Source organism: Spodoptera frugiperda, chromosome 5, assembly GCF_023101765.2.
Source record: "Spodoptera frugiperda isolate SF20-4 chromosome 5, AGI-APGP_CSIRO_Sfru_2.0, whole genome shotgun sequence".
Lineage (NCBI taxonomy): Eukaryota > Metazoa > Arthropoda > Insecta > Lepidoptera > Noctuidae > Spodoptera > Spodoptera frugiperda.
In genome coordinates, this window is record NC_064216.1 from 4,921,590 (window position 1) to 4,935,847 (window position 14,258).

Sequence of the window (14,258 nt, forward strand, 5' to 3'; positions counted from 1 at the left end):
ACAAACTCAGAAGCAAGATTAAACCCGACAGTTTACACTACGTCCATTCGTAATAAGATTTCAGAACAGCTTCGAAGCGAGTGAAGCCGTGGAAAATGTCTAGTGCAAAAATTAAAATAATACATCGACCTTACCAATAACATGGGCGGGTTAACACACAGCGTTAACAAACTCTTGAAATATGAGAATTCTCTAATTATTAAACACGAAAAGTGTAATATCGCTTTTAATGAGGTCTCAGGGGAGAGTTCTGATATTTCAAACATTTTCGTAGTAAGTTTTAAATTTCTACTATAAAAGTAAGCTACCTTTGAAAATAAAAGTACCTATCAACTAAGAACCAAGTAAAATGAGTATAAGTTTAAACGGTAAACATACATACAGAAAATATGGGCTTGTTTATGTTTTTAACGTTCCTGCTAAATGCTTTTTGAAATCGTGCACAGGATAAAATAGTGTTATGTAAACTTAGTTGCAGCCATGTGATGATGGTATAATAGAACACATTCACTACTACTACTCCTTCGGCTAGTGTCACAAGAGGAGACTTTAATAAGGGATTTCACTTTTGATAGAAATTTAAGTGTGGGAAAGCCATGCTTCGGCACGAATGGGCCAATTCAACTGGAGTTTATATAGAGAGACCGGGGAGATACAAGGCCCGTCACACAAAATCGTCGTAAAACAACGGTTGCGTTGTGTTTCGATGTGTGAGTGGCCCAATTACCCACCTCCCCAATCCCCGAATCACAACAATGCTCAAATTTCTAACTCCCAAAAAGCCAACGCACTTTTATTTCGGGCAGCGCCTATTGCTTACCATCAGGTGATCCGTGTCCTTGTTTACCGCCTTATCCCTATAAAAAGATCCGGCAGCAGGGGTTTCTAATAGACGACATTTTTGAAACTACGATCTCCAAATCACCAGCCAAGCGTAGGGACGATGGCAACCTCTCTTATGCAGAGGAGGCCCAGAATCCAGCAGTAAACGCTATACTCTCACTGGTTATGATGATAACACCATATTAAACTACAACTGAACCCATAACAGTATCAAAGTAATAAAATAATAGATAATGAAGGGTAGCAGCAGCAGATAATGCGGTTCCTTGGAAACTCGTTAGCAACAAATGTGGCCCATTTTAAGCAATCACTTACCAATTTTCTGCGTTAATTAAACTGACACGTGTAATAAGTACAACGAAGGAGAAATTACGTAGTAATTACTTGCTTATGAAAAGCTTGACTTACCCTTACCAAGTTATAACATAACGTAATTGGTGTTATTGAAGTGACTCCACCATGCCCATGGTTTGTCTGACAAAATTAAGAAAAACAAACTTAACTGTGAAAGAGCCATGTTCAGCACGAATAGGCCTCACAGAAAACTGACATGAAACAACGTTTGCTTTGTGTTTCGTCGTGTGAGTGAGGTTACCGTAGTAACCATTACCTTACCAGTTACAATCTCCCCGATACCCGAATCCCCAACGATCCACAAACCGAAAGGCCAGCAACGCACTTGTAATACCTCTGGTGTTTCGAAAATCCACGAGCGGCACCAATTACCATCATGTGATCCGTCTACTCGTTTACCGGATTAGCCCATAAAAAATATAACGGGAATCGAATCAATGTAGATGCTCAGCCCATATACGTTTACTGGCTTCTCCTACATGGCATAATCCCAGAAAGATGGGTGGAAGATCACAGTTTAAAATAGTTCAGGTTTATCAAAGAGCGTTGCTACTGGTCTCTAGTTAATCCCTGGCTAATCTGCTATAAAGATCATTAGCTAAATTAATAATAGCCAACTAAATAAATTCCCTTTTATAATAACACACAACATGTAGTGGTGATACAACACAAATAGACTATTAATAACGATTAGCAGCACTCTGTTTAATTGATTGAAAGGGATCGCGGTTGCCATGTTTGTCTTCCGCATCGATGTCATTTTCAATCTATATCAATTGCGTGCAGTTATTGGCTATATTTTTATTTTATATGTAGCTTATTAGATGGCACTAAACTGCCTCGTTGGTCGAGTGGTCGCAAGTGCGACTGCCGAACAAGGGGTCTCGGGTTCGACTCCCGGGTTGGGCAAAGTATTACTGGGCTTTTTTCGGTTTCCGAAAATTTCACAGTGGTAGCACGGAGTCTGGAATTGTGTCCAGTATGTGGCAATAGGCTCACCCCCTATTACATAGGACTTATAACACAAATGGTGAAAAGTGGGTGTACATTGTACCTATAGCGGCATTACGTGTCGTAATAAGCACCTCTGCCTACCCCTTCGGGGATAAAAGACGTGACGTTGCATGCATACTTATTAGATGGGTATTAGTATCTATGTATGTATAATTCTAATTCGTTATTGAGTCTCTCAACTTCTCTAGTGTTCAACTCGACCTTTATTTTGTTTTTGTTGTGTTTTGTGAGTGAGGTTAGCGGAGATCCAATTACCCTTCCCAATTCCCGATTCCCCAACAACCCTTAAATTTCTAACCCCCAAAAGGCTGGCAACGCACTTGTAATGCCTCTGGTGTTTCAGGTGTCCATGGACGGTGGTGATTGCTTACCATCAGGTGACCCGTTTGTTCGTTTACTACTTATATACCATCAAAAACCCTATTCTAACGGATATCAATAGGACTAATAATTTTGTCACACTTCTGCTCAGCTCTTTAAAGAAAAGCAGATGTACATTTATAGAGGTACCTACATTTCTATATGTCGTCGTTGTGAATGATTACCAGTGCAACACAATTTAATCATGTGACTTAGCTTCTTGTCACCCACTATATGAGACATTATAAAAATACATTGTGTCTCGTTTAGCACTACGTTCCAGCAAACCAGGAGTTAAATAGCTAAGCCGTTCAGTTTATATGAGACTAGCTACTTCCGCGCGGTTTCACCCGCTCTGCTTGGCTCCTATTGGTCATAGCGTGATGTTATATAGCCTATAGCCTTCCTCGATAAATGCACTATTTAACACAAAAAGAATTATTCAAATCGAACCCGTAGTTCTGGAGATTAGCGCGTTCAAACAAACAAACAAACTCTTCAGCTTTATAATATTAGTATAGATATAGATGATACATACATACCTACTTCTAAACCATCATGGAACCCGGTTACTAGCTACACATATAGCTATATACTTATGTAATTAATGTCCTTGCATCTGGCGAAGGCTGATATGATTTTGGTCAGTAAGTGGGAAATTTCGTAACAAAGGCTGCTCGAATACGCTTAGAGAAAATTTAGAACGGTAATCTACTCTAGCTAGGGTAGTATGGTACCTTCGTTAACATAGCTTCGTAAATAGTGTGGTCACTTGATACTGCAAGTATTGAGTGTCTCTAGTTTAGGGTCCTTTTCCGCTAAATGTGCTATGTAGCTTTAGTACAAAAATGTAATAGCTAAGCTGTGAACCTACCGTTTCCACTGAAATTAAGATATGTAGCTATACGAGGAAAATACGCGCCTCAAGTATACGATGTATCGAGAGTAGTGAAGCCATTCATAGCACACATCCATAGCATGCATCTTTCCATATAAAGAGCATAGATTAGCTGAATCCGTTTCCACCAGTGCTAACTTATGTTTACAAGTGTATATGATTAGTGGAATCCAAACGCATCCACAGCAACGTTTATACCACATCTCTGGAAGAAAAAAAGCACCCTCAATCAAACAAAAAATTAGTTTATTAGAAAACAATTGATCAACACAATTGACCTCCTTTCTTACAATTTTATTGAAGATCGATTTGTTTTTCTATAGCGTAAAGTGGAAAAAACCACCATTATTATGTATTGAAGTTTTATTCTATACGACAGCACAAAGACTCATCACAGTGATAGAAAAATAATTACATTATTTGTTGCTCCGTACTTCCAATCAAGTTATGGATGATCCCTTAATGGAATTAACGTTGTGACGACCAAATCTTTCGTTACGGAACACCGAGAAATATGTTTGTCTCATATTTTATTGTTGAAATGCCAACAGAGATGAATCGTGCTATCCCTGTTCTGTAATTAGGAATCCCGCTGTTGCAAAACTTGCAAATGTAACCTTTTTGCTGACGGGCGAGCGACGAAATGAATACCGCTGTGTGTTATTAAAAGAGCTTTTCACAAAAATATTCAACAAGTTGAATTTAAATTCGTAAACGAGTTTTCGTTGGACATCTCACAGGATATGTTAAACATGTTTCAAATGGAAAAATGTAATTTGAATTAAAGTTGGATGGGAATTATGTTTTTGTGCTCTTTTCAAGTGCCTTTGGGATTTGATGGCTTTGTGTTAGGTTTTTACAAAGCAATATCAGTGTGTCTGTCATATAAAATCGATTAGGTACAATTCATCGATTCTGTCCTCATAATCGGTAATCTCCGTAGGCATTATATCATTACTTTAGCAGTAGATATAATCCCATCAAAAACATCCTGTAAAAAACCCAAGTCTCGCAGCTCAGTCTTTCTACCGTCAAAAGTTGTGAGATCCATGTAATACCAAGTCGGTTAATCTATTTAGTGTCTACTTGAAGGACCTTCTGTCTTAAGTTATTACATAAGTTATTATCATGCCAATATTAAAAATATTTAACGTTTTAAACAAATAGATCGACTTGGACATCGCATGAAAACAAAATGAATATTACAATATTATATTAGATTCTTTAGTCTCTCGCGCCTCACGCGATTGAAACTCTCGTTCCTGTTGGTCGCTGGCCCGTCGTGCTGTGTAGTGTGATACATACTAATAATCAAATCAAGCGATATCCAAGTCACCTTAAGACAGAAGGTCCTTCAAGTAGACACAGAGTACAGTATTTCCGAATCCATTGCGACTACTAGTACTGGTAGATATGCAAGATGTAAGAATACAATTAATACTTAAACGTAACTTTGGTCTCGTTATTTCGACCGACACTATTAAGTAATTATATTTGAAGACTAAGGTATTTATGTAAGTTCCTTAAAATTAACCAAACAACATCCCAATCGTAAGCAAATAATATCAGTAAACTAATGAGCAAGCCTTTTAGTCGTAAATGTAATTAATAAAGTCGTAAATGCCTCGAAACCTAACCTATAAGTTTGCGATTTTCATTTATCAATCGAAATTATAAATGAAAATCGCAAACTTATAGGTTAGGTTTCGAGGCACATCCGAACAGCATGAGGGCGCTCGCACGTATGCGTGCGGCTGCCGCTCGCTCGAAGGCATTCACATTTCATTGTTCTGTCATTTTGGCGTATATTTTGCTTGTCAGTCATAGAGTAAAATAGAGGCCAGTCTGTCTGTAAGGAGGCTAGTCGCGCTAACAATTTATATATAACAGATTTAAATTATAATATATTGTTTTATTAGATTTTCGTACTTCAAGACATGTCCAATCATGTGTTTTTCATTACGTCGACCATTTTACAAGTAATAATGTTGTTCAGTTTCATGGGCTAAACACACCCTTACCCACCCTATACCCCCTCCCTTGCCTCATATGGTAGGTACCTATCTACACCTATTAAATTTATAACCACCACCAACCACCAACTGCATAAATAACTTTGTAATCCCATATATTTATATGGGATTACAAAGTTATTGATGCAGTTGGTGTATTTGGAAAACTGGACCGAAATTACAAAATATTTAAGTTTTCCCATGATTAACACACTAAACTCTATATGTATTCCAAATATGAAGCTTCTAAGTCTGCTAGAAGTGCCTTGGACTTTTGATGATCGGTGAGTCAGTGAGTGACAAAATTTAGAAACTTTAACAAGTTGTCATTCTTAAACTACTGGTTCAAATTGACTGAAATTTTAAATATTCCGTGTTTATACAATGCCGGATTAGTTACTGAAGATTCAGGTTTCTTGCTTTATCCACAACCGAATTATAGGGGGTCGAAAAAGGCCCGAATTGCTTCGAGAAAAGGATGGTACGGCCGTGCCGCTGATTTTTTTGCTCGACTTGGCGGGCACTGCCGTGCCCCCAGATCTACTGCAAAAGGCAATCGGGCAGAACAGTTGCAGTATTATTGCAATCACATTGAAATACTATGTCTAGAGAACATACAATTTTCACTAACAGTACAATATTTTTTTAGTTTTTATTCCGCTTGTAGATGTATTTTCAGCATGCGGTGTGCAGCACCACCCTCCCGCCCGCAATTAAATACTCATGCAGCAGAGGTGCAACACAGAAGCTCATGTCGAGTGTTTTTTTGCGTATCGTGTCTAAAAATTGTATTGTAGTGTAACATGGATTTCCGCAAAATAACGCCTGACTCCATTCTACACATACAAACAATCTTACTTGCCCAAAAGTAAAACAGAAAGATCGCAAAATGTTCCACATATCTTCCCAAACCGAAGATTAACGAGCAAGGAAACCACAACACATTTCTTCAACTTTAGACATGCTCATTAAGAAATATCCCAAATTGCATTCCCCTGTAACACTTAAAAAAGTTAAGGTTTGACAAAGTAACGTAAATAAATTAGTAAACGACCCGTCAGATGGAACCTACCCTTGGTTCTTGAACAATTTACTTCTCAAGTAAACAAACTCTTGCCTGGCATGAGTTATTTGTTCACGGTAGCAACAGAGCAACTTCGTCTTATTTTTCGGACCCAAAATTTCCGAACTAAAATTTTCTAATAAATCAATAGCTATCCGTTAATTTCTTTGGAAAACAAACCGTCTATTTTATGAGGTTTTGCAAAGTGGATTATGAGAATTTATAATAGTTCTGAACTATCAGATCTATTTTAGTAAGCAAATTCAAATTCGGTTCAGATGATTATAAATAAAAGGTTAAAAAAATTACTTTTGCATCGACAAGTAAGATTACAAAACCATCACAACCAACACTAACCACCTTATTCCTTCTTCATAGGAAGAAGTAGAATCGTCACTTCGTCTGGTGCATGCAGTGGCTACCGGTGCGACAGGAGCGCTGTGTGTCACACACCGGTATGGGCGGCTGCGGGCACCACTGCACGCGGCGCGGTGGGACACTGCAAGAGCCAGGGCTGATCTCGCTGCTAACCTACTCCATCAACTAGGCTTGGAATCTGCAGGTAATTGGGTCTAAAGATTTGAAAAAAAGATCAAGCTGAATAGTGTGTGAAAAAACCAGTTTGCTAAAATGGGCACAATGACATAATCATATGGTTGCTAATCCCCTGAAAACAGGAGAAATGATAAACGAGGTGTTCTTGCCATAATCCTTATTAATGGTATACTCCGCCCATATCGGTTAATTTAAAAGAAAAGATAGACACCTAGGTAAGTCGTGAAGACTTATGTCTTTAAATCAATAAGAGTAAAACCGAGTGAAAATAAGTCAAAATCTATTGAATGCCTGCTTTTAAATAGTTACCGAAATATTCCCATAGACATCGAAAATTTTGTCTCTGAAGAACTACCCTCATACGAAAATCGGAATTTTCGGTACCTACGAAGAAGTCTCAATAAACAATCGTTCAACAAAGGGTAAAAGCGACCGTCAACTCGTAAACAATTTTGTTTGATTTGATTCTGCGCCCGCTGTTAAATTAATTCACGACCCTAGAAATCAAACAAATGGAACCGAATTTAACGAAAGATTTTAAGGAAAATTGCGACACGCTCCAACTTTCACTTTAACTGTTTAATATATTTTTGGTGAAAAAGTAAAAACGCTTGAGTAAATCCAGAATTTTACAAAGACTTCCAAAGTTCCATAAAAATTCAATTATTTTGTTGAATTTCTATACAAATAAAATAATAAGTGTCACCTGCCAATCTCCTTTATTATAACATATATCTCGCACCCAACTTTACTGACGAAAACTCTTTCACTTCAGCAATAAAAGAGAGCTTTTTACGTTACCAAATATGATTTATTCCTTTATAGAAGTGCTAATGGCAGTATCACAAGGCCTGGTGCTGGGAACAAGTCCTGCGGAGCGAGCAGTAGGGGCAAGGGCATTGGCCTTAAGATCTGATGGAGTGGTGAACAGTGCAGTAGCCTGGGCGAGATATGGCACCGCTGACCCTATTGCTGTAGTGTCCCCGCAGTTGGAAAAGCCACCGGATCCTGAATATCCTTGGTGAGTAAAGTAAGACGTTGGCTATAGATTACAATCTTAGACAATGTAGTCGAACTGTAGTTAGGTAACGTACAGAAAATGTCTATCTTTTGTTTTATTTTCTGCACAACGATTTTTAATGCCTGCTGATAACGAAACCTTGGATTACATCTTCTTTTTTATGGTTTAAGCCGGTAAACGAGCAGATAGATCACTTGGTGGTAAGCAATCGCCGCCGCCCATGGACACCCGAAACACCAGAGGCGTCACAAGTGCGTTACCGGCCTTTTGGGGGTTAGGAATCTAAAGGTTGTTGAGGAATCGGGATTTGGGAAGGGAGTAATTGAGCATCCGGTTACCTCACTCACAAAACGAAATATAGCAAACGTTTTTTCACGTCGGTTTTCTATGAGATAGATATAGATCCTTAAAACCTTTAAATAAGTACCTAATGCCTCATATGCTATCAAACTCACTCTTATCACTTTCCACCCTCTTAAATTCCAGGTACGAGTCAGCACATGAAATAGAAACGCTCCGGTCTCCGAAGTTCATGCCATCGCCACCTGGTGAAACAATGGAAGGCTGGTGGACGTATCCATACTACAGCTGCGAAGCCAAACGATGGTTATTGTCCTATACCGTGCCTGTTGCAACAGTGCGAGGGTGAGTTTTGTGGTTGAAAACAGTTATTTGGCCTTTTACATAACTCGTCACGTGCACGTCAACCGATAGCGTTTGGACAACTCAACCCTTTGCTGACTGCGCTGTTTGCTCGCGGTCAATGCAGGCGGGAGTGAGAACTATCGTCTTTAAAAAAACTATCATCAGCCTAGAATAAAAACATACCCGATTCAGTTACTTAATCTGAATCAAATATGGTTACGTAAACAAAAAATAAAGTCTTCGGTCGTGCATGTAGGCACTTTACTCACTAAACGCAACAAAGGCATTAATTTTTCTGTTACAGATTGAAAGGTATCGTCTCGCTAGACATAGACATATCGAGTTTGGAAATTAACCAGTGCGAGGCAGATACTGAAGATGATAATGATAACCAAATATATTCTTTTCACGGCACACACAAATGCCCTAACGACACTACTTACGTAAGTACACATAGGCCTTGGAATTTAAATGTTTCCTTTATAATAATAGCTGTGTGCATAAATCCAATATGTCTATTTGTCTAGTGTGAATACAAACCAAACAGAGAGATGAATGTGCGACATGCTGGTTGGGCGCGAGGGTCATATATTTGCCGATGTCGTCCCGGATACTATTCGACACATCACCGTGAAGGATATAATGGATCCCTTGTTGAAGGTATTGCAAAATAGCCGTGATTTTCGTATGAATAATTTTAGTTTATAGTGGTGAAAAATCTACTTTCTCCTAGAAAGATAACATTTACGTAACTACACTACTATTCTATACTAAGTATTTTTCTATTTTTCAAATCGTTAAGATTAAAAAAAATAAGTTGATCTTCATTTTTTGTCATCATTAAAATTGATGAGAATATTTGTCATCTCTGTTTGACAAATTGACAGTTAGAAATCTGAAATTTTTGACAAGTTTAAAATGTCTAATTAAATCTGTCAAAATTCAGTTACTGTTTTGTTTTGATTGAGCATCAATAGTTTAAAGAAATTCGACTGTTTTTATAACTTTTAACCCAATAAGTTTTCTTTATTTAAATTATATATAGGTACAGATGTTATTTCAACTCCACCAAATGATAGTTACCAAGATTGCCAAAGCTAAACATCAAATACATACCTGATTTCTTTCCAGTGGCTTACCAAGAATACGAAGAAAACGATCTAGAAAACTGGAGTGAGCCTTACGAGTGTCTGAAATGTCAGCCGGGCTGCGAAACATGCCGGGGACCGGAACCGTGTCTCGCCACTTACAACTGGCCATTCCGGTAAGAAAACGCCGAAAAAGAGCTAAACTGTACTTTACCGGACGCGGAGTTTTGAGCTCGTAATTTTTTATTGAAAAGGTTTATATCTAAAAAGTAACTATGTAAAGTTTCAATTGTCGGAAACAAATAGTTTTCGAGAAAAAATAAAAATAATCAAAATCGATCATATTCGTACTATTTGACGTGTTTTGACGCCATTTTGACAGGTATCGTTCACTTTTTACTTTATCTGTGATGTCAATTACAAAGGTATTCGATCGTACAGCCACAATAAATATTTACAAAAAGTAAATATAATTACATTAAAAATGACAAATAATAATAAAAAATGACTTATTATACATAGTTAAGTGAATTTAGCTTGTCCAATACTAAAATATTGAAATCTAATAAAAAAAATAATAAGAAGATATTTTTTAATGTAAAACGAAACGCAATAATATTTGCGTCAGCGCCATTTTTTGTTTATTTATTTATTCAGTCACTGCTGAGTCCTGAAAATGAAAACTGTCTTGCTTAGATCTACATTCTTGCAGACTAATATTATGATTTTGTTTTGAAGCCTAAGAAGACAGATGCGTGTTTATTAACTATTCAGAAAACAAATACATAATAATATTATATGAGTCCATATCTACTAACTTTCATAGGCAACAATTTTATATTAGTTCATTTAGAATCGGAAACCTCTTATGTAGAGAAAGAATGGACCTTCTCTGGTCTATAGGGTCCAGCAGTAGACTATTAGAGGCTTTTAGTGTGTCCCATGTTGTGTATTGTTGTAAAATATAAATATTCACCAATTTTTTCATTCACAGGATATCTTTACTGGTAATATCAGTAAGCTGTGCAGTCATGACAGTATGTCTGACCATCTACACTCGTCATCACCGCAGAGTGAAAGTATTCCGAGTGGCCAGTCCGGTGTTCCTGTCAATAACACTACTTGGATGTGCTATCATGTATATGGAGGTGAGTTATCCCCATACAAAAAGTCTCTATTATATTATTTCAGACTTCAGACTATAATCCATCTCCATACAAAAATAAAGTTAAAATATATAAGTTTTATAGTAAACAACATTAAATACTTTCAGCACCTTTTTATATACCTAAGTACCTGATAAAATTATGTGACAGATAGTTCATCCAAATTACATTCTTGATTCTAATTTATTGGGACATAGCGACTATCCAGACGTTATGAAACAGGCCCTAAGTATAATAGGTTACTGATGTTAATTTGTAAATTCTAGATGGCAGCTATATTCCCGGTGTTGGATAGATACTCCTGCATTGCAACAAAATGGACCAGACATATGGGATTCTGTATCACTTACACAGCACTTCTGATGAAGACATGGAGGTCAGTTTTATTCTAGTCTAATCATTAACCAATGCAGCTTTACATGTCAACAAATAGAACAGCTAAGGCTCATAACAAAGGAATTTAATTTCATTAACCAATGCAGCTTTACACATGAACAAATAGAACAGCCAAGCATCATAACAAAGGATTTAAACATTGGTTTTGAATTATTAAATGTAAACTTTTTAATAAATCTTCAACCACTTTTTAAAAGTTATATAGATTTTCTTAATATTTTAAAGAAAAGTAGATTCATGTAGATATAAGACATGTGATACCAATAATACATATTTTTATGTAACATTTTATGTTACTAATTCCAGAGTATCTCTGACATACCGAGTGAAGTCAGCTCACAAACTGAAGCTGACAGACAAACAGTTGCTGCAGTGGATGGCACCGATACTCCTCATCATGCTGGTCTACCTCGGCACCTGGACACTGTCTGCTCCACCTGATGCTGAAGTTGTAAGTATTTTATAACCAGATATTTATATTGATTTTAAGACAGTTATGTCTATTGATTGACAGTCAGAAAACTGTTGACGGCTAATGCTCTGCTAAAGTCTGTTAACATTAAATGCTCAAGGGATATGAAATTCTTATGTGGGGTACCTAGTAGATTTTTGTATAAATTAAGACGATCCCTCACTACATTTATTTTTAAGCCCAAAGTGATGCCGCCCAGTAAGTCCAAGCTTTTTAATCATTCTGAGCATTCTAAAGGGCAACTTTGGCCAATTAACGAAATATCACTGAAACATTTTTGGCGTACAAGCCTAGAACAAGCCAGGAAATTAAGAACGAACCCGCTAAACACTACGCTACGCTACCCTAACACGCATTGAATGTATTAAAAATGTTTTATTTTTTTGCAGATAACAGACAACAGAGGCCTGAAATTCAAGCAATGTACTTACAATTGGTGGGATCACAGTTTAGCTATAGGTAATATAATTAGATATTTAATTCCTTAGAAAACTGACCCCCATTTTGTTGAAGCAATATTACATATGTACTTGGCAATTCTATGCTCTGTTTCAAAGTATAAAGTCTAGTAAATACTTTGACAAACTAGATATCATAACCAAGACATTAAAACGAAGTATTCTTCTTATGTAATAGAACATTTTATTATTAATATTCCAGGTGAAATCCTGTTCCTACTATGGGGCGTGCGAGTATGCTACCGCGTCCGCCACGCTGAGAGCCTGTACAATGAGGCGCGGCTCATCTCTATAGCCATTTATAACATATTTACTGTCAACTCTCTCATGATAGCTTTCCAGTAAGTATATTACAACTTGATATTACATTATAGAACTTAAAAAGTGTCTGTAGGTAATAAATTTTGAACTTTATTTGCAAAGAACTAAGGTTGAAAATATGGTACTCAACATGTTGGGGTATTGATTACAATTTATTATTATAGGGAGACAAATCTTCATTATCTATGTAAACAAAATCAAAACATTTTTTTTAAACCTGCATGTAATATCATAATTATATTCTCTGTTTTCAGTTTACTAATATTACCTCGGGCTGGACCTGACATTAAGTATCTTCTTGGGTTCATAAGAACTCAACTATCTACTTCAACCACAGTGCTGTTGGTGTTTTTACCTAAGGTATGAATAACTACTTCATTCAGTTTTTTTTTAAATTTAATACGGAACCACATATATATTCTTAAGGTTCCATTTCATATGTCATTTCAACACTATTTAGGTGCTATGATGATGAGAAAGCTTTCTATATAAGAGGTTAAAATGTTTAAAAGATTTTAAAGGAGACCCAGAATCCATAGTTTAAAAAGTCCTCATTATTTTATTATATACTTAGATTACATTTATATTACAGAACCATCAAAATTGTGTGCCATGAATTGGTCATGTTTATCATCCACTGCCAAGACCATAAACGCAATGATAAAAATCCACAGACCCAGCACTAATTAAGACACTCAAAAATATACCCAAACAACCAACAAATAAAGTAGAAATTCCTTTAACATCCATTTGTTTCTACCAGGTATTACGTGTGGTACGTGGTACAGGCGACACATGGGACAGTCGCGCCCGTGCCCGCGGCGTACCAGCTTCCTCCTCACTGAATGGTATAGGCCTTGTGCCTGACGAACCACCCGACCTCTATCAGGAGAATGAGGAACTTAAGGTAGGATTTACTACAAAACTTGCATTCTTTAGGTTCAAACTTTTAAATACGATATTGAAACTACAGTCTGAGCAACCTGATAGACGCGACAAGTTAAATAAAATACATCATAAACCATAAAAACCTGTTACTTATAGAAAACTGCAAACAATAACTCTGAAAGACAAAATATATTACAGACAGTATACCGTACGGGGAAACCTCTTATGACTTAATTTAAACCACATATGTATTTGTTATCATCTTGGCTGACAACATAAGTAATATGAGCGAAATAGGCCAAGTAGTTAAACCAAAAAATGCATTGTTCTCTTAGAGCTAATTTGATCATTTCAATTTTTACTGTTTTAGATGTATCATGCTGGACGAGTACTAATTGTAGTTTCATTTAAATCATATGAGTGATCCCCATATGTATTAAAACCAATGTTTGTTTACGTTACAGGAGGAAGTTCAAAAACTAGCAGCTCAGATAGAGTTCATGAAGATAGTGCAGATGGAGATGCACAACCGTCACTTGCGGCCGCGGCCCGGCGGGTACTTCACTACCAACGCTAACTCCGCCGCGCCGCAGAGCCCTATACACCCAAAGACTGTTAACATTTCACAGGTAAAATTGCTATTTGCAAATCCTTACTAGGGATAGGTAGGGAGGCCTTTGCCCTGCAATGGGATGACCGCGGCT

The 14,258-nt window shown here is 37.0% G+C and overlaps 1 protein-coding gene across 1 annotated transcript in view; it reads left to right on the forward strand.

Moving 5' to 3' along the window:
• Positions 1 to 14,258, forward strand: part of LOC118271720 (probable G-protein coupled receptor CG31760) — a 91,531-nt gene that overhangs the window by 73,810 nt on the left and 3,463 nt on the right. Inside the window, exons 4-17 of the mRNA XM_050693623.1 lie at positions 6,923 to 7,106; positions 7,925 to 8,120; positions 8,607 to 8,765; positions 9,070 to 9,208; positions 9,293 to 9,425; positions 9,897 to 10,029; positions 10,848 to 11,001; positions 11,286 to 11,395; positions 11,722 to 11,866; positions 12,277 to 12,346; positions 12,548 to 12,686; positions 12,921 to 13,026; positions 13,430 to 13,573; positions 14,019 to 14,183. Coding sequence (XP_050549580.1) covers positions 6,923 to 7,106; positions 7,925 to 8,120; positions 8,607 to 8,765; positions 9,070 to 9,208; positions 9,293 to 9,425; positions 9,897 to 10,029; positions 10,848 to 11,001; positions 11,286 to 11,395; positions 11,722 to 11,866; positions 12,277 to 12,346; positions 12,548 to 12,686; positions 12,921 to 13,026; positions 13,430 to 13,573; positions 14,019 to 14,183 — 1,977 coding nt within the window. The remainder of the gene's footprint in view (positions 1 to 6,922; positions 7,107 to 7,924; positions 8,121 to 8,606; positions 8,766 to 9,069; positions 9,209 to 9,292; positions 9,426 to 9,896; positions 10,030 to 10,847; positions 11,002 to 11,285; positions 11,396 to 11,721; positions 11,867 to 12,276; positions 12,347 to 12,547; positions 12,687 to 12,920; positions 13,027 to 13,429; positions 13,574 to 14,018; positions 14,184 to 14,258) is intronic.